Consider the following 19,123-nt stretch of genomic DNA (forward strand, 5'->3'; position numbering starts at 1 on the left):
GTTGGCACCCATTAGAGACATTCATAGCAGTCATTTTGTGGAGTCTTTTTGTTGTTGAGTCATGTTACTGTTCTGTGCTGGAGTGAGTGTCTCTGTGTTGGAATAAAGTGTTATAGGGATGTCAAAGATCCACATTTCAGCCCTGTATGGATGTACAGCGGTTGTTAGCTGGTCATCTTTCCCTGTATTTACAGTGAGGTGATCCAGTAAAGTGCTGCGTGGTGGTGTTAAATGGCTGAAGGTTAAGTTGACTGAAGTCACTGTGCTCTGTGACAGAGAAGCCACCAGTGTGGTGCCACCACCACCACGGCCCTGTGTCATTCTGCCTGAACACATCCCACAAAAGCAACCATGCAATGTCGCCGGTCTCCATCGCTCTCTTTCTCTCTGAGAAACACAGGCGTTTATCCGCTGAGTGGCCATGGACTTAGCTCCCCTCCATTAGGCTCTGAACTCTATATGCAGGCAGAGGCTACCATGTGGAAAAGAGGGCTGGGGGAGGGATGGGCTACCAGTCTATCTCCCTCCCTTTTCTTCCCTTCTCTCTCTTCTCCCCCTCCCTAGGCTGCTTTTCTGTATGTCTGGCTTCCTCTCCTCCTTTTCCTCCTCCTCCTCTTCTGCTTCCTATTTTGCTCAGTCTTCCCTTTCTGTATTTCTCTCTCTGTCTTTATGTGTGTGTAATATTTAACTGTATTTCATTTCTGATGCAATATGATTTCCCCTCCCCTGTCTGTCTGTATCTATCTCGCCTCCCTCCTTCCCTCCTCCCTCCATCTCCCATCATTGTGTGTCTCCCAGTTTAACCACTGGGATTTGATTGGTAGTGACATGATGGGGAGTTGTGCCCATCACCCCCCTCTAGAGCCAGTTCCATCCCCCTAATCACACACACATATACACAAACACAAACACACACACACACACGTCCATTGATTTGATGTTTTCAGCCTCTTCAGACATGGTTCCCAATATTATGTTAACTCTACAATTAGATGTGGCATTATTTCTTACGATGCAATGTAGTTATACAACCTAGATGACATGCACTGTACCATATTCTTGTGCTTCAAGTGAAATGAAAGCAGTTTTATTTGACAACTAATCAAAAGCGGGATCCCTCCAAGCGTTCCTCACTTTCAGTCTGCTGCTCCCACATGCATACCGCATTATACTATACGTTCTCACTGTAGATTTTCCCAATAGAAACACTGCCCTCTTCAGGTGAAAAAAAGTCAACTGTAGACAATTGAGGCTAGACTATTGTTTTCATCTTGTCTGTTGAAGGATTTCCACTTTTGATGTTGATGGTGAATAGACTGTATAAACTGCATAGATTTACCCAAAGTTGTTGGGTAAATCAGGCTCTTAGTGTGTCTTAGAGGTATGTGTTGTTTGTGTGCGTACCAGTCAAAAGTTTGGACACCTACTCATTCAAGTTTTTCTTTATTTTTATTATTTTCTACATTGTAGAATAATAGTGAAGACATCAACACTATGAAATAACACATATGGAATTACGTAGTAATCAAAAAAAGTGTTAAACAAATCAAAATATATTTTATATATGAGATACTTCAAAGTAGCCACCCTTTGCCTTGATGACAGCTTTGCACACTCTTGGCATTCTCTCAACCAGCTTCATGAGGATTGCTTTTCCAACTGTCTTGAAGGAGTTCATATATATGCTGAGCACCTGTTGTCTGCTTTGCCTTCACTCTGTAGTCCGACTCATCCCAAATCATCTCAGTTGGGTTGAGGTCGGGTGATTGTGGAGGCCAGGTCATCTGATGCAGCACCATCACTCTCCTTCTTGGTCAAATAGCCCTTACATCTCAAATATTTCATGTGTTATTTCATAGTTTTGAAGTGTTCACTATTATTCTACAGTGTAGAAAAGAGTAAAAATAAAGAAAAACCCTGCAATGAGTAGGTGTGTCCAAACTTTTGACTGGTACTGTATGTGTGCATGGTTTGTGTACATGTGTGTCCTTGTGAGTGTGTGTGTCTGTACGTGCGTGCATGTGCGATGGCCCGCTGCACACATTAAGGCACTTACGTTATATATAAAACAAAAGATAAAACAGTACATCATATAACGTTATTACACCACTACATGTCTAGAATACAAATTATAAACTGGGTGTTTCGAGCGCTGAATGCTGATTGCCTGAAAGCCGTGGTATATCAGATTTATTTTTACTGCTCTAATTATGTTGGTAACCAGTTTATGATAGCAAAAGGCACCTTGGGGGTTTTGTGATATATGGCCAATATACCATGGCTAAGGGCTGTGTCCAGGCACTCCGCATTGCGTCATGCTGAAGAACAGCCCTTAGCCATGGTATATTGGCCATATACGACACCCCCCAGGCCTTATTGCTTAAATGTATAATGCCACCATACAACAATATTACAATGTGCATGTTTGTACAGTGCATGTGCTAGCTCTTGTGTGTGAATACGTTTGTCTGTACAATTGTGAGTGTCTGTTCACAGTTCCCGCTGTTCCATAAGGTATATTTCTACCAGTTTTTTCATCTGATTCTACTGCTTGCATCAGTTATCTGATGTGGAATAGAGTTCCATGTAGTCATGGCTCTATGTAGTACTGTGCGTCTCCCATGGTCTGTTCTGGACTTGGGGACTGTGAAGAGACCTCTGGTGGCATGTCTTGTGGGGTATGCATGGGTGTCCGAGCTGTGTGCTAGTAGGTTAAACAGACAGCTTGGTACATTCAGCTTGTCAACACTTCTTACAAAAACAAGTAGTGATGAAGTCAATCTCTCTTCCACTTTGAGCCATTAGAGATTGACATACATATCATGGTCATCTCTGTATACCCGTCGCAAGACCCACTGGTTGATGCTTATTTATAAAACCCTCTTAGGCCTCACTCCCCCCTATCTGAGATATCTACTGCAGCCCTCATCCTCCACATACAACACCCGTTCTGCCAGTCACATTCTGTGAAAGGTCCCCACAGCACACACATCCCTGGGTCTCTTGTCTTTTCAGTTCGCTGCAGCTAGCGACTGGAACGAGCTGCAACAAACACTCAAACTGGACAGTTATCTCAATCTCTTCATTCAAAGACTCAATCATGGACACTCTTACTGACAGTTGTGGCTGCTTTGCGTGATGTATTGTTGTCTCTACCTTCTTGCCCTTTGTGCTGTTGTCTGAGCCCAATAATGTTTGTACCCTGTGCTGCTGCCATGTTGTGCTGTCATGTGTTGCTGCCATGCTATGTTGTTGTCTTAGGACTCTCTTTATGTAGTGTTGTGTTGTCTCTCTTGTCGTGATGTGTGTTTTGTCCAATATTTTTATTTTATTTATTTAAAATGTTTAATCCCAGCCCCCGTCCATGCAGGAGGGATTTTGCCTTTTGGTAGGCCGTCATTGTAAATAAGAATTTGTTCTTAACTGACTTACCTAGTTAAATAAAGGTTCAATAAAAACATCATTAATGTTAGCTCCTCGTGTACTTTTAAGGGCAAGCCGTGCTGCCCTGTTCTGAGCCAATTGTAATTTTCCTAAATCCCTCTTTGTGGTACATGACCACACCACTAGGGCAGAAGGCGCCGGAACCTCTGTATCCAGGGCAGCAAAGCCATTTCTGGTCTGTGTCCGGTCCAGGCTTAACATCTCCAAGGAGGCCCTCTTTGCCAGAGGACGTTTTCTTCGACTTCCACAGCGAGTGACATATAGTATCTCCATGATACATGATGAGTGACATATCTCCATGGCTGGTTGGTTGGGTCGAGAACAGGAACATCCCCCATCATCCAGGAGCATCCTGCTAGCTCCGTTCTCCAGAGAAGGGGAAGGCCCCTCCGGGGAGGGATCCCTGCACAGTACTGACCAGTTGGCTGTGGAGAGCCGACACTGGGGCGACACTTCCACCAGACCAGAACGGCGTCCTGCTACTGGGGTAGAAGAAAAAGAAAAAGTAGACAGGCGTGGATTCCCAAGTAGCTTGTGTAGGTTCGCTACTTGTTTTCTAAGAGTAGCCACTTCGACCCTGTAGTCCTCTGCAAGCAAACAGTTGCTGCGTTGAAAGTCAGGACGGTCCACATTGTTCCGGAATAAAGCAAAATAAACACAGCTCCTGCAGCGTTGAAAATGTTCCATAGCGACCTCCATTTGAGACTGCCGAGCCAGTCTCTCTGACTCAGTCGCTCATATAATACACTCACACACTTACTCAAACACACACACACACAATACATATACCAGGACACGTACACTTACCAACACACAAACACACTCATATGGATGCACACCCCGATAAACACAATTATATGTACTTACTGTAGCTAAAACCTTATGTCTAGACACACACAGCAGAGTACCCACAGCAGTGGTCGATTTTCATCCCCGTGTAAATTGTTTGGACATAGGCTGCTTTGAGTGTTTTCACACACACACACACACACACACACACACACACACACACACACACACACACACACACACACACACACACACACACACACACACACACCCTGTTATTAATGTCCCTCTGTAGTGTGTGTGTGTGTGTGTGTGTGTGTGTGTGTGTGTGTGTGTGTGTGTGTGTGTGTGTGTGTGTGTGTGTGTGTGTGTGTGTGTGTGTGTGTGTGTGTGTGTGTGTGTGTGTGTGTGTGTGTGTGTGTGTGTGTGTGTGTGTCTGTTTGTGTGTGTGTGTGTGTGTGTGTGTGTGTGTGTGTGTGTGTGTGTGTCTGTTTGTGAGCCTGTGTGTCAGTGTTCTCCCTCAGCTGAGCTCAGCTCCCGGAGTGTCAGGTTCAGGTTGTTGTTTTGATCGTTGTGCAGGTGGTCGTGTGGTCAGGGTGTTGGTTGTGTCTGGCCCTCCTGCTCTCTGGAATCTGAGCCTCCCTGGGAGCCTTGTTCCCTGGTCTCCTGTGGATCAGTGCATTTGTGCCAGACGAGACCCTCATTAACCCACTGAACCTGTCCTCTTCTGAGCAGGTGTAATGTTACATACTGTACACACACCAGACTGTGTCCTCCTCTTCATAGACAGTAAACATGCAGCAGACTACTGTAGCATGCAGTACACTCTGCGCTGTGCTGGTGTGTGTTGTTTATCCAGGCTATACGACACCACTGCTGCTGGAGAAGCTGCTGCCACTTACAGCAACACTGGAACTGACTGGCTGTAAAGTGGTCAGGTGATGTACAGTACTGGATGAGCTCTTGGCTGGATTACCCCGCTCACAAGTTTACCTGGTTGTATTTCTGGAAAAGACACTAATAGGCACACACACACACACACACACACACACACACACACACACACACACACACACACACACACACACACACACACACACACACACACACACACAGGCCATTACTGAAGAATCATGGCCCTCTCAGGCTGCTACTGTAATTCAGTGGTTTCGACAGATTCCATTCGGCCAGGCTATTGTGGCGGACCCACAGGGAAATTAATTGCAGCTATTGTGATGTCGTAGTGAAACACTTTTATTGTGATTAGTGTCTGTGCATAGGCTAATGCCTAACCATAATACACCATGCATCCTCGTATATGAACGATGTCACAGACACCCACAGTCAGCAGAAATTGCTTATGTCGCAATAGCAGTATTTTCACAGCTTTGTGCGTGTGCGTGTGCGTGTGCGTGTGTGTGTGTGTGTGTGTGTGTGTGTGTGTGTGTGTCTACCGTATACCTACCTCCACTGATGCAATCGACTGGATGCATCACTAATCCAGAGTAGGTTTATTCTATCAGAGTGTGTCAACAGCCACTCTCAGTGCCAATTAGGATCAATTAAGAGCATTACACTCATAACGCACCGAGACACAATGATGAGAGCACGCACATAATGAGACTTAACTGGAGAAAAACAGCGTTGTCACCTGGTCACCAAGCTCCCAATCACCCAATCACCCAATCAGACCGCTTCCCTCAGACTGAAGTAAGAATTATTCTCTCTCTCACTCTCGCTTTCTTTCTCTCATTCCTTCCCTTGTTTCAGCCCTCCAACTACCCACACAAAGCAGCCTGTCTGCAGCCATATACTCAGCATCATGCTCAATGTCCAACCCAATTGTGCAGCTAAGGGAATTATTTTGGTGCAGTGAGTGGAGCTAGCACCCAGTGAACCAGTCAAATCTGTGCCATCACTGCCCTTCCCCCTACCTATCCACTCTACACACACACACACACACACACACACACACACACACACACACACACACACACACACACACACACACACACACACACACACACACACACACACAATGCCCCAGGGGCAGTGGGCTCCTGTAGGGAGTGATCTTGTCTTGTTCTCGTCTCACACCCATGGCTCAGTCATCTAACCAGCGCACCCTGTGGCCTACATTCCACAGCCAGACACTCACTCTGGTGGGGTAAACGGAGCCTGATGCCTGCGGCTATCTATTCGACCTGGAATCTACAGTCATAACTTAATGTTACTGTTAGATGTCCATGCTGGGTAGATATGGATATGATTAAATGTACTGCATGTGGAAGGTACAGCGGTGTCATAAAAAAACCAAAAGGTTGGTAGGAGACGGGAAGTTTTGTCTGTTTCAACTGACTGAATAAGATGGTGGACAAGTAGGTCTACTGACAGTGGCTGCTTCGCGTGATGTACTGTACTCTCTAGCTTCTTGCCCTTTGTGCTGTTGTCTGTGCCCAATAATGTTTGTACCATGTTTTGTGCTGCTACCATGTTGTGCTGCTGCCATGTTGTGTTGCTACCATGTTGTTGGCATGTTGTGTCGCTACCATGCTGTGTTTCCATGTGTTGCTGCCATGCTATGTTGTTGTTTTAGGTCTCTCTTTATGTAGTGTTGTGGTGTCTCTCTTGTCGTGATGTGTGTTTTGTCCTATATTTGTATTTGATTTTTAATTTTTAATCCCAGCCCCGGTCCCCGCAGGAGGCCTTTTGGCTTTTGGTAGGCCGTCATTGTAAATAAGAATTTGTTCTTAACTGACTTGCCTAGTTAAATAAAGGTTAAATAATAAAAAATTAAAATTAAAATTAAAAAAAAAGGTTGGTAGGAGACGGGAAGTTTTGTTGTCTGTTTCAACTGACTGCATAAGATGGTAGACATGTAGGCCTACTGTATATTTCACATCTGGCATAAGTATGTTACGTTTAGAGTCAGGTCCATAATTATTGTCACCCTTGATAATGATAAGAAAAAAAGACAATCAAACAAATAATAGTACAAATACTGTGCTTATATTATTTCATACTAATACAATTTCTCAGAGAAAGAGATTTTGTTTAACAAGTAATACAAAAAAATACAAAAAAGATAGAGGTCAAAATTACTAGCCAAAAACAGGGTTACCTCTACCACGAGGTTGACACTTGGCCACAAGTAGATATTCCAGCAAGACAATAACCCCAAGCACTAATCAAATTCCATTTTTAATGGCCATCTCAGTCTCCAGACTTGAACCACATTGAAAACCTGTGGTTTGAATTGAAGAGGGCAGTCCATAAGCCCAGACGAAGGCTATCAAGGATCTGGAAAGATTCTGTATGGAGGAATGGTCTAAGATACTGTAGCTCCCAACGTTTTTTCCAGTCTCATAAAACATTTTAGAAAAAGGCTCAGTGTCGTTATCCTTGCAAAGGGAGAGTGCTGGAGTATTGAAAACAAGTGTGCTAATACTTTTGACTCCTATCTTTTTTTAGATGTTTTTGTTAATTGATAATAACAAATAAAAAAATCGACTTTATCTGAGCAATTGTATTACTATAAAATAATATAATTTCCCTTTTTTTTAAGCATACAATATAGCTCAATATTTGTATTATTTTGTTTATACGGTCTTTTTTTTGCTCATCTTTATCAAGGGTGCCAATAATTATGGACCTGAATGTATATAAGCCTGGCTGGTAAGACAACCTGAAGCAATATTATTAATGTCTTTGTCTGGAATCATGTAGTAACCAAAAAAGTGTTAAACAAATCAAAATATATTTTATATTTTAGACTCTTCAAAGTAGCCAATCTTAGCCTTTGTAATGAACACGATGGGAGACAGAGAGTTGGTTTCAAGTGCAGGGCGCAGCAGGTGTTTATTTGTAAAGGACCACAGGAGGAGGCAGGTAGCTGGGTCCAGGGGTAGGCAGAAGGTCATACACAGGGGGTCCAAAAAGGCAACAGTGCAGGCAGGAAAAAGGCTAGTAATGTCGTCCGGGAGATCAGGCAATAGGTTGATAACAGGAAATCAGGCAGGCAGGTACAGGCAGGGAATAGGCAAAAGGCGTCGTTAGTGAGGCAGGCAAAAACTATGATACACGGGAAAAACAGAGCTCCGAATATACAGTTGAAGTCGGAACACAGGTTGGAGTCATTAAAACTCGTTTTTCAACCACTCCACAAATGTCTTTGTAACAAACTATAGTTTTGGAGAGTCGGTTAGGACATCTACTTTGTGCAAACACAACCCAACCAAGCCGCACTGCTTCTTAACACAGCGCGCATCCAACCCAGAAGCCAGTCGCACCAATATGTCAGAGGAAACACTGTACACCTAGCGACCTGGTCAGCGTGCACTGCGCCCGGCCCGCCACAGGAGTTGCTAGTGTGCGATGAGACTAGCCCTCCCTAACCCGGACGACGCTGGGCCAATTGTGCACCGCCCCATGGGACTCCCGGTCGCGGCCGGCTGCGACAGAGCCTGGGCTCGAACCCAGGGTCTCTGGTGGCACAGCTAGCACTGCGATGGCTGGGGGCGTTATTTTCATGTTCGGATGAAAAGTGTGCCCAGAGTAAACTGCCTGCTACTCAGGCCCAGAAGCTAAGATATGCATATTATTGGATTTGGATAGAAAACACTCTGAAGTTTCTAAAACTGTTTGAATGATGTCTGTGAGTATAACAGAACTCATATGGCAGACAAAAACCTGAGAAAAATCCAACCAGGAAGTGGGAAATCTGAGGTTTGTAGGTTTTCAAGTCTTTGCCTATCCAAGATAGTGTAAATTTGGTCCGATTTCACTTCCTAAGGCTTCCACTAGATGTCAACAGTCTTTAGAACCTTGTTTCAGGCTTTTACTGTGAAGGGGGAGCGAATAAGAGCTGTTTGACGAAGGGGTCTGGCAGAATGCCATGAGCTAAGTCAGGCGCGCGGCCGTGAGAGTGAGCTCTGTTCCTTTGCATTCCTAAAGACAAAGGAATTGTACGGTTGAAACATTATTGAAGATTTATGAAAAAAACATCCTAAAGATTGATTCTATACATCGTTTGACATGTTTCTACGAACTGTAATAGACATTTTTTGACTTTTTGTCTGGACTTAGTGCTCGCACGTTGTGCATTTGGATTACTAGACTAAACGTGCGAACGGAAAGGAGGTATTTGGACATAAATTATGGACTTTATCGAACAAAACAAACATTTATTATGGAACTGGAATTCCTGGAAGTGCATTCCGATGAAGATCATCAAAGGTGAATATTTATAATGCTATTTCTGACTTTTGTTGACTCCACAGCATGGCGGGTATCTGTATGGCTTGTTTTGGTTCCTGAGCGCTGTAGATTATTGCATGGTGTGCTTTTGCCATAAAGCTTTTTTGAAATCTGACACAGCGGTTGCATTAAGAAGAAGTATATCTTTAATTCCATGCATAACACTTGTATTTTCATCAACATTTATGATGATTATTCCTGGAAATTGATGTGGCTCTCTACAAAATCACCCGATGTTTTGGAGGCAAAACATTACTGAACATAACACGCCAATGTAAACTGAGATTTTTGGATATAAATATGAACTTTATCGAACAAAACATACATGTATTGTGTAACATGAAGTCCTATGAGTGTCATCTGATGGAGATCATCAAAGGTTAGTGATTAATTTTATCTCTATTTCTTATTTTTGTGACTCCTCTATTTGGCTGGAAAATGGCTGTGTTTTTCTGTGACTAGGCGCTGACCTAACATAATCAGATGGTGTGCTTTCGTCGTAAAGCCTTTTTGAAATCGGACACTGTGGTGGGATTAACAACAAGTTTATCTTTAAAATGGTGTATAATACTTGTATGTTTGAGGAATTTTAATTATGAGATTTCTGTTGTTTGAATTTGGCGCCCTGCACTTTCACTGGCTGTTGTCAAATCGATCCCGTTAACGGGATTTCAGCCTTAAGAAGGGGGCAGTATTCGGAAGTTCGGATGACTGACATGCCCAAAGTAAACTGGATATGGATATGCATATAGCATTTGATAGAAAACACTTTGAAGTTTCTAAAACTGTTAAAATAATGTCTGTGAGTATAACAGAACTGATATGGCAGGCGAAAACCCGAGGAGAATCTATCCGGAATTTGTTGTTGTTGTTGAGGTCACAGGCCATTTCAATGCTAGTCTATGGGATATTCAAAATAATTCCTCCCAGATTGCAGTTCCTATGGCTTCCACTAGATATCAACAGTCTTTTGAAAGGGTTTCAGGCTTGTTTTTTGAAAAATGAGCAAGTAGTTGTAGTTTTCAAAGTGTCCCTCAGTAGGACTCTAGTCTTGTGGTGCGTGTGAATGAGGGCACGCACTTCGTTATTTATCTCTGGTATTGAATATACTACATTCCATCTTAAATTTTATCGTTTATTTACATATCAGGGTACCCGAGGATTGATTAAAAATGTTGTTTGACTTGTTTGGACGAAGTTTACCGGTAACTTTTGGGATTCCTTTGTCTGCATGTTGAACAAGTGGAACGGTGGATTACTGAATCAAACGCGCCAACTAAACAGACTTTTTTGGGATATAAAGGACTTTATTGAACAAAACGACCCTTTGTTGTATAGCTGGGACCCTTGGGATTGCAAACAGAGGAAGATGCTCAAAGGTAAGTGATTTATTTTATCGCTATTTCTGATTTTTGTGACGCCTCTGCTGGTTTGAAAAATGTTTTTAATGCTGGTTGTATGCGCGGCGCTGTCCTCAGATAATCTCATGGTATGCTTTCGCTGTAAAGCCTTTTTGAAATCTGACAACGCGTTTGGTTTAACAAGAAGGGAAGCTTTTAAACGATGTAAGACACTTGTATTTTCATGAATGTTTAATATTATGATTTTTGAATTTTGAATTTTGCACTCTGCGATTTCACCGGATGTTGTCGTGGTGGGACGCTAGTCCAAACACCAGAAAATGATGTCATTGCTTTAGAAGCTTCTGATAGGCTAATTGACATCATTTGAGTCAATTGGAGGTGTACCTGTGGATGTATTTCAAGGCCTACCTTCAAACTCAGTGCCTCTTTGCTTGACGTCATGGGAAAATCTAAAGAAATCAGCCAAGACCTCAGAAAAAAATTGTAGACCTCCACAAGTCTGGTTCATCCTTGGGAGCAATTTCCAAATGCCTGAAGGTACCATGTTCATCTGTACAAACAATAGTACACAAGTATAAACACCATGGGACCTCGCAGCCATCATACGGCTCAGGAAAGAGACGCACGCTTTCTGTCTCCTAGAGATGAACGTACTTTGGTGCGAAAAGTGCAAATCAATCCCAGAACAACAGCAAAGGACCTTGTGAAGATGCTGGAGGAAACAGGTACAAAAGTATCTATATCCACAGTAAAACGAGTCCTATATCGACATAACCTGAAAGTCCGCTCAGCAAGGAAGAAGCCACTGCTTCAAAACCACCATAAAAAAGCCAGACTATAGTTTGCAACTGCACATGGGAACAAAGATGGAACTTTTTGGAGAAATGTCCTCTGGTCTGATGAAACAAAAATAGAACTGTTTAGCCATAATGACCATCGTTATGTTTGGAGGAAAAAGGGGGAGGCTTGCAAGCCGAAGAACACCATCCCAACTGTGAAGCACGGGGGTGGCAGCATCATGTTGTGGGGGTGTTTTTCTGCAGGAGGGACTGGTGCACTTCACAAACTAGATGGCATCATGAGGAAAGAAAATTATGTGGATATATTTAAGCAACATCTCAATTCATCAGTCAGGAAGTTAAAGCTTGTTCGCAAATGGGTCTTCCAAATGGACAATAACCCCAAGCATACTTCCAAAGTTGTGGCAAAATGGCTTAAGGACAACAAAGTCAAAGTATTGGAGTGGCCATCACAAAGCCCTGACCTCAATCCTATAGAAGATTTGTGGGCAGAACTGAAAAAGCGTGTGCGAGCAAGGAGGCCTAGAAACCTGACTCAGTTACACCAGCTCTGTCAGGAGGAATGGGGCAAAATTCACCCAATTTATTGTGGGAAGCTTGTGGAAGGCTACCTGAAACGTTTGACCCAAGTTAAACAATTTAAAGGCAATGCTACCAAATACTAATTGATTGTATGTTGAAGGCCTAGGAAGCTGAGCAGGGGGCCTCCCCCGGGGACGTGGAGCTGGGTGGTCAGGACGGTTACGGTGGAAAGCCAGGATCATGGCTGGGTCAAGGATGTCCTGGGCAGGGACCCAGGACCGTTCTTCGGGTCCGTACCCCTCCCAATCCACCAGGTAGTGGATGCGACCACCCAGGCGCTTGGAGTCAAGGAGGGCTTGGACGGAATAAGCCGGTGCACCGCCGACATCAAACGGAGGGGGTGTACCAAGGTGCACTACTGGTGGATGGAGAGGGCTGTACCTCACAGGCTTGAGAAGGGACACATGGAAGGGTGAGGAGATCTGGTAATGGCAGGGCAACTGGAGACGGTAGGTGACAGGATTGATGCTGTGTGTTATTTTGAAGTGACAAATGAACCGGGGACTGAACTTTTTGCAGGGGTCACGAAGCCGGATGTCCCGGGTTGAGAGCCACACATGTTGCCCAGGGTGGAAGAGTGGAGTAGGTTGGCGACGCCGGTCAGCGAACCGTTTCTGGAAGAGGGAAGCTTGATCTGTGTGCCGATGTGCGGTCTCCCAAACCGGCTCACTCCGTCGAAACCGGCTCACTCTCACTCATCGACGGCAGGCACAGTTCCGGGCTCTGTCTCCCATGGGAACACGGGGGGTTGGTATCTTAGGACACACTGAAAAGGAGTGAGATGGAGTGAGGAATGCACCAGGGAGTTCTGTGCATATTCGTTCCAGGCTAGATAGCAACCTTACTCGTGTGGTTGGTGGGTGCAGTGTTGGCGATGGTACTTCCCTATTTCTTGATTCAGGCGTTCCGTCTGCCCGTTGGTTTGAGGATGGTACCCGGAGGATAGGCTGATGGAGACCCCCTTACTACATGATTCCATGTGTGTTATTTAATAGTTTTGATGTCTTCAATATTATTCTACAATGTAGAAGAAAATAATAAAAATAAAGAAAATCCTTGAATGAGTAGGTTTGTCCAAACTTTTGACTGGTACTGTATATCCCTGTTTTTATTTTGGGTCTGCATTGCGACATTCTGGGCTGGGATAATGTAATCATGGTCCTGTAGAAAATCAATGGCTGCTCCATGTTCTATTCCTGGATACTATAAATGGCGTCCTTTGAGGACAGGGATGGAGGGAAAGAGGGAGTGGGAGATATAGATTGTCCGATGCTAGTTGGCATGGTAACCTGGTCAGGTGAAAGCGAGCCTGGGAGGGGGAGCTGCAGCTTTTGTCTCGCAGGAGCAGAATATCCCAGAATTCCCTGCAGGCAGTTAGTGAGGCAGGCTGACATGCATCATGTTTGTTGCCCTCTGGGCTTCAGGTTTAGAGACGGGGCTCTCCTAACCTCTACTCTGTCAGCTAGAGATACACATATCAGTCAGTACTGCTAATTAAACTGTGTGCATGTGTGTTTATGTAGTGCACTGTGTGAAATAAAAAAATAGTGGCGTCCAATGTTTGAGTCTCCCAGTGGAGGAGTCACCTCGCCCCCCTGCCCCCAGAGCCGTGTTCCTCTACCCATAATTCTGCCGGATATTTAAAAAATACATCAACACAGCAATTACAGGCCCATGAAACAGCCTGGCACCGTGGCATGTGCCTCGGGGCAGACAGACACAGCTGTGCTACTCTCTCACTCACACACTGATTACATTGGTCCTGTCTGTGTGATCTCCCGCTATGTGATGGCCACCTCACCTCATGTAGTCCTTCTGTACAATAAGTGTTTCATTGACTACGCATCAACACTGTAGTGTCCCATTGGAGGGCTCTCACCTGATCTCATCAAGATGTTAGTCTTAGCTAGGCTAGTTTGAGCTTACCTATGTCATAATCATGGTAATACTACACTCTTAGAAGAACCCTTTTGGGTTCTCTACATGGAATCCAAAAGGGTTCTACCTGCAACCAAAAGATGTTCTTCAAAGGGTTCTCCTATGGGGACAGCCGAAGAACACGTTAAGGTTCTAGATAGCACCTTTTTTTCTAAGAGTGTAGTGGTCGAGGTCATAACGGTTCATTATAGTTTATGATTAACCCATTAGTGTAGTGTCAGTCTCTGTCTGGGGTAAACTTTGCACCTCGGAGCCACTTTAAATGGCACAATGAGACTACCGTTGCTCAAAACGCTAACATTTACCGAAGGGGTGAGGAGTTATTTTTTCCATCACTACTTCAAGTGCATCTCACTAAAAATTCATAGTTTTCATGCAAAATAAATCAACCTTATTTTTCTGCAGCGTGGCTCAAAATGGCTGGGGAATGAATAAGAGATTAACCTTAAACATCTGCGACCCCTCGCCTGACACTTTCCATCACATCACAGGAGCCGTGTGTGTATGTGTCATTACACACTCGGTTGTGGGAGTAATGAGCTGTGTGTGTGAGTCGTTAGTGTGTGTAGTGTGCTGTCCTAGTGTGCTGTCAGGGACCGGCCAATAGGGATTTTCTCAGATCCAAGCCTTGGCTGCTTGTTGTCATAAGATGTTTGTTGTCACAGTTCAACAAGAAGCATGGCGTTTACTGTGTTTTATGTTAGAAATTGGAGCAATATCTGCAGAATGTAAACCAAAATACTTAGCAACCACTGAAGTCAGCTATACTATGACTCAATTAAGTGTCATTTGAACAGAGAGATTTGATTCATTACACTGTTCCCCTGTCTTTTAACAACCTTCCATGATGTCCAACTGGAATTGGATTATGGCTAAACGTGTTTATGTTCAGCCTGTCTTACTTCATAACTAATGTAGCATGTACCTTCTACTCTTTTCTCTATCTCTATCTTGCTCTCTCTCTCTTTCCCTCTCCTTTTTCTCTCCCTTCCAGTCCCGGCCATGATCACGTCATACCCCAACACCACGCTGGCCACGCAGGGCAGTGAGAAGAGGATGAGCTGCACGGCCCACGGGGAGAAACCCATCATGGTGCGCTGGGAGAAGGAGGAGCGCATCATCAACCCGGAGAGCAGCCACCGCTACGTGGTCACCGTCAAAGAGGTGGCCGACGAGGTCATCTCCACCCTGCAGGTATACAGACACACCAGTGGAATGGTGCTGCCCTATTCCCAGTTACCTCTGCTGAGGCCAGGTGGAGAACTACTGGGTATGCAGGGCATTTGCTTGGAGCGTTGTAGCAAAAGCCTGCACTAAGTTCATCAGTTTGTAGACAGGTTTGATGATGGCTCATCATGAGCCCTGTCTGTGAATGATATAGCCCAGAATGTGTATTTTCCATGCATTTCCTCATCTATGTAGCTGACCCTTTTTTTTCCCCTTCCCATAGATCCGGCCTACAGTGAGGGAAGACTCTGGCTTTTTCTCCTGCCATGCCATCAACTCCTATGGTGAAGACAGAGGGATCATTCAGCTAACAGTTCAAGGTATAGCTGCCTACCACTGACAATTGTCATGAAAACATAATGAAATACAAAATATAACCCCACAATTAGGGTAATGATGCAAAATCAACACCCTAGCGTTGTATAACCTTGTTTGTGACTTTGTGGTGTCCCTCAGAACCCCCGGACCCTCCTGAGGTGGAGATCAGAGAGGTGAAGGACAGAACCATCGCCCTCCGCTGGACCATGGGCTTCGATGGAAACAGCCCAATCACAGGCTTCGACATTGAGTGCAAGAACAAATCAGGTACAAGACAAACAAGAGTTATCTTTTCTGTATGGCACAGAATACAAATATTTTCACTTCTTGTGTATTTTTAAGGTCTCTCCTGATGAGATTCTTCTCTGTATCCTCATGTTAAGCTGAATGTGCTCCTCCTGTCTTCCACAGAAAGATTCTTAATGATCTTTTAACTTTTTCTCAGTATAATTCAATACAGCAGACTAATGCACTTAGCAGGCTTTGACCTACAGCCCCCCTTAGTGGTCCTCACTAACCCCTATAAACCTTGACCCCGGCCCCACAGGCTCCTGGGAAATGGCCCAAAGGACCAAAGACGTGTCTCCCCAGCTCAACCAGGCCACCATCATAGACCTGCACCCCTCCTCCACCTACAGCATCCGCATGTTCGCCAAGAACCACATCGGCAAGAGTGAGGCCAGCAACGAACTCACCATCACCACAGACGAAGCAGGTATTAGACCACCACTGGTCATATGCATACACACACAGCATGCAGACACAGACATACAACAACAACAACAAGGCAAGCACACACAGACATGCGTAGTTATACTGTACATACACATTTAGACTGCTGCACTACATAAATACATAAGGCAAAGCAGGCAAACAGGCAGGATGATGAACTGCAGAAGGAAAGACATACATAAGTCACTAGGATGAAAGAGGTAGAAAAGAGGGTAATGGGGATGAGGAAGTCAATTCATTAACAGCAGAGTGACATCAGCTCCATTGGCTCCGTTGCATTATTGAACACACGCTGACCCTGCACTAAAAGCGGGACTTTTCAATTAGCAGACCATGTTGTAAATGTCACACTGCGGTCAATAGATCACTGGCCAGCCCCTCTGTAAATTGCTCCCATTCCCTTTGGTGGTTCCTCCCAATCCCCATACTGCACTTCTCTCTCTCACTTCTCTTCTGACTCTGTCCCCCATGACCTCTCATAAACATGACCTCCATCTTTATTACTGTTCAAGTGGGCTGGGCCATCTGAGACCAAATACTCTGGTCTACCCAAAGATACAGTAGAACCTTAGCCTTCTTTGTCACAGGATCTGTGCCTTAACCCTGGAATTATCTTCAGAATACACTCAGACTGGATAGTTTAATTCCTTTGCTGACCAATTTCTGCCTTCCTGCACCTCCTCTACTCAACTGACAGTAGCTCAGATCTGAATGACCTTGATGTATGTTCTTCCTTCTAGCTCCTGATGGTCCCCCACAAGATGTGCAGCTTGAAGCTTTCTCCTCTCAGAGCATCAGAGTCTCCTGGAGGGTAAAATATGTTCAATCAATTCCATCAGGACTGAGAAGAACTTACTGTAGCTCAGTGGTCTACTAGCTACATGGTCTGTTACATATCAGGTCATCGAGGGCCACAACCATTATTCTGTCCTCAAGAAAATGTCCCTCAATATCTAAATGTACGTTCCCCTCTCTTCCCTCCCTCTCTCCGTCCTTCACCAGGCCCCTAAGAAGCACCTCCAGAACGGGGCGATCCGTGGCTACCAGGTGGGCTACAGGGAGTTCAGCACCGGGGGGAACTACCAGTTCAACGTCATCAGCATGGAGACGACGGGGGACAACGACCACAGTGAGAGCGTCACCCTGGACAACCTGAAGAAGTTCACCCAGTATGGGGTGGTGGTGCAGGCCAGCAACAGCGCTGGGACAGGACCCTCCTCCCAGGAGGTCATTTCTACCACTTTGGAGGACGGTGAGGAGGACACACACACAGTCTGCCTTTAGCTGTCAGTAATAATATCGTGGACAGTGAAAACTGATTTCAAACATTAGGGTATTCTACAGTATTATGGTGCATCAAGGGTCAAATGGCTGATGATTTGTCTCTGAAGGAAGTGAACTCCCAGGATGGAGTTTTATCGCCATCTGGTGGATGATGTTGGTACTGCTGGTGTAGTGAGACCGTGTCTATCACATGTTCAGGGTTGTTTACCTCATGCATGGCTGGTCATTTTTGTCATGGCTAAAAACATACCCGATGAAGGTTTGGTCCCAAAACACTAGTTTCAAGCATTATGAAGTTCACTTTCAAGAGTATCTCAATATTCTCCTCTCTTCAGTAAACTCCTCTGTTCATTCTATTTGTTTGGAGACTGAGGTAACAATGTAGTTTTTCCTCCTCCCTGGTTGTGACAGTACCCAGCCGGCCTCCAGAGAACGTCCAGGCCACAGCAGCGTCTCCAGAGATCATCTCTCTATCCTGGCTGACCCCTCCTAAAGACGCTCTCAACGGCATCCTGCTCGGCTTCAGAGTCATCTACTGGGCTAACCTGCCCGACGGAGGTACAGTACACACACACAGATGCATGCAGGCACAAACACACACACACACACACACACACACACACACACACACACACACACACACACACACACACACACACACACACACACACACACACACACACACACACACACACACACACACACACACACACACACACACACACACACACACACACAAAGAGAGAGAAGGATGTAGATGTTAGACTGTATTTGCCCTTGTCCGTAACCTCCAAGACACATAGAATGTATACAGTATCAACATGATTACCTATGCATGATAATTCAAGTGGGTGAATGAGACATATTAGCAGTGACCCAGGCTTTCTAGTCCAAGTCAGACAGCCTGGCATGGCATGCAGTCGCCACGTGCTGGAGAGACGTCAGAGTGATGGTTTCTGACAGCCCCGTTGCTTTTGACTCCTCATCTGTCATATCACATCCCCTCTGATGGCCCCTGGATGCACCAATTGAAAAGCAACACTCAATCTAGTTTGCATAGTAACAGTGCATGTCATATTGGGACACACTCCCAACAATACTACAGCCGTAGCCATGTATTACTATTATTACTACTATCTATTATATATATATATATATTGATATCTTATGTAACATTGACGACAATTCATATGAATACATATCTTATTCATTTAAATGAAAGATGTCACTCATTATGTCAAATCAAATCAAAGTGTATTGGTCGCGTACACAGTTTTTAGCAGATGTTATAGTGGGTGCAGCAAAATGCTTGTGTTACTAGCTCCTAATAGTGCAGTAAAATGTCTAGCTCCTAATAGTGCAGTAAAATGTCAAACAAGTATACAAATA

At 44.6% G+C, this 19,123-nt stretch overlaps 1 protein-coding gene across 2 annotated transcripts in view; it reads left to right on the plus strand.

Annotated features, from left to right (window-relative positions):
- Positions 1-19,123, plus strand: part of dscama (Down syndrome cell adhesion molecule a) — a 137,630-nt gene that overhangs the window by 97,489 nt on the left and 21,018 nt on the right. For both annotated transcript variants that reach the window (XM_039004702.1, XM_039004703.1), the window contains exons 11-17: positions 15,168-15,367; positions 15,624-15,720; positions 15,857-15,985; positions 16,266-16,433; positions 17,191-17,261; positions 17,453-17,702; positions 18,146-18,292. In XM_039004702.1, the coding sequence (XP_038860630.1) occupies positions 15,168-15,367; positions 15,624-15,720; positions 15,857-15,985; positions 16,266-16,433; positions 17,191-17,261; positions 17,453-17,702; positions 18,146-18,292 (1,062 nt within the window). The remainder of the gene's footprint in view (positions 1-15,167; positions 15,368-15,623; positions 15,721-15,856; positions 15,986-16,265; positions 16,434-17,190; positions 17,262-17,452; positions 17,703-18,145; positions 18,293-19,123) is intronic.

The sequence above is a fragment of the Salvelinus namaycush genome, chromosome 12, assembly GCF_016432855.1.
Source record: "Salvelinus namaycush isolate Seneca chromosome 12, SaNama_1.0, whole genome shotgun sequence".
NCBI lineage: Eukaryota > Metazoa > Chordata > Actinopteri > Salmoniformes > Salmonidae > Salvelinus > Salvelinus namaycush.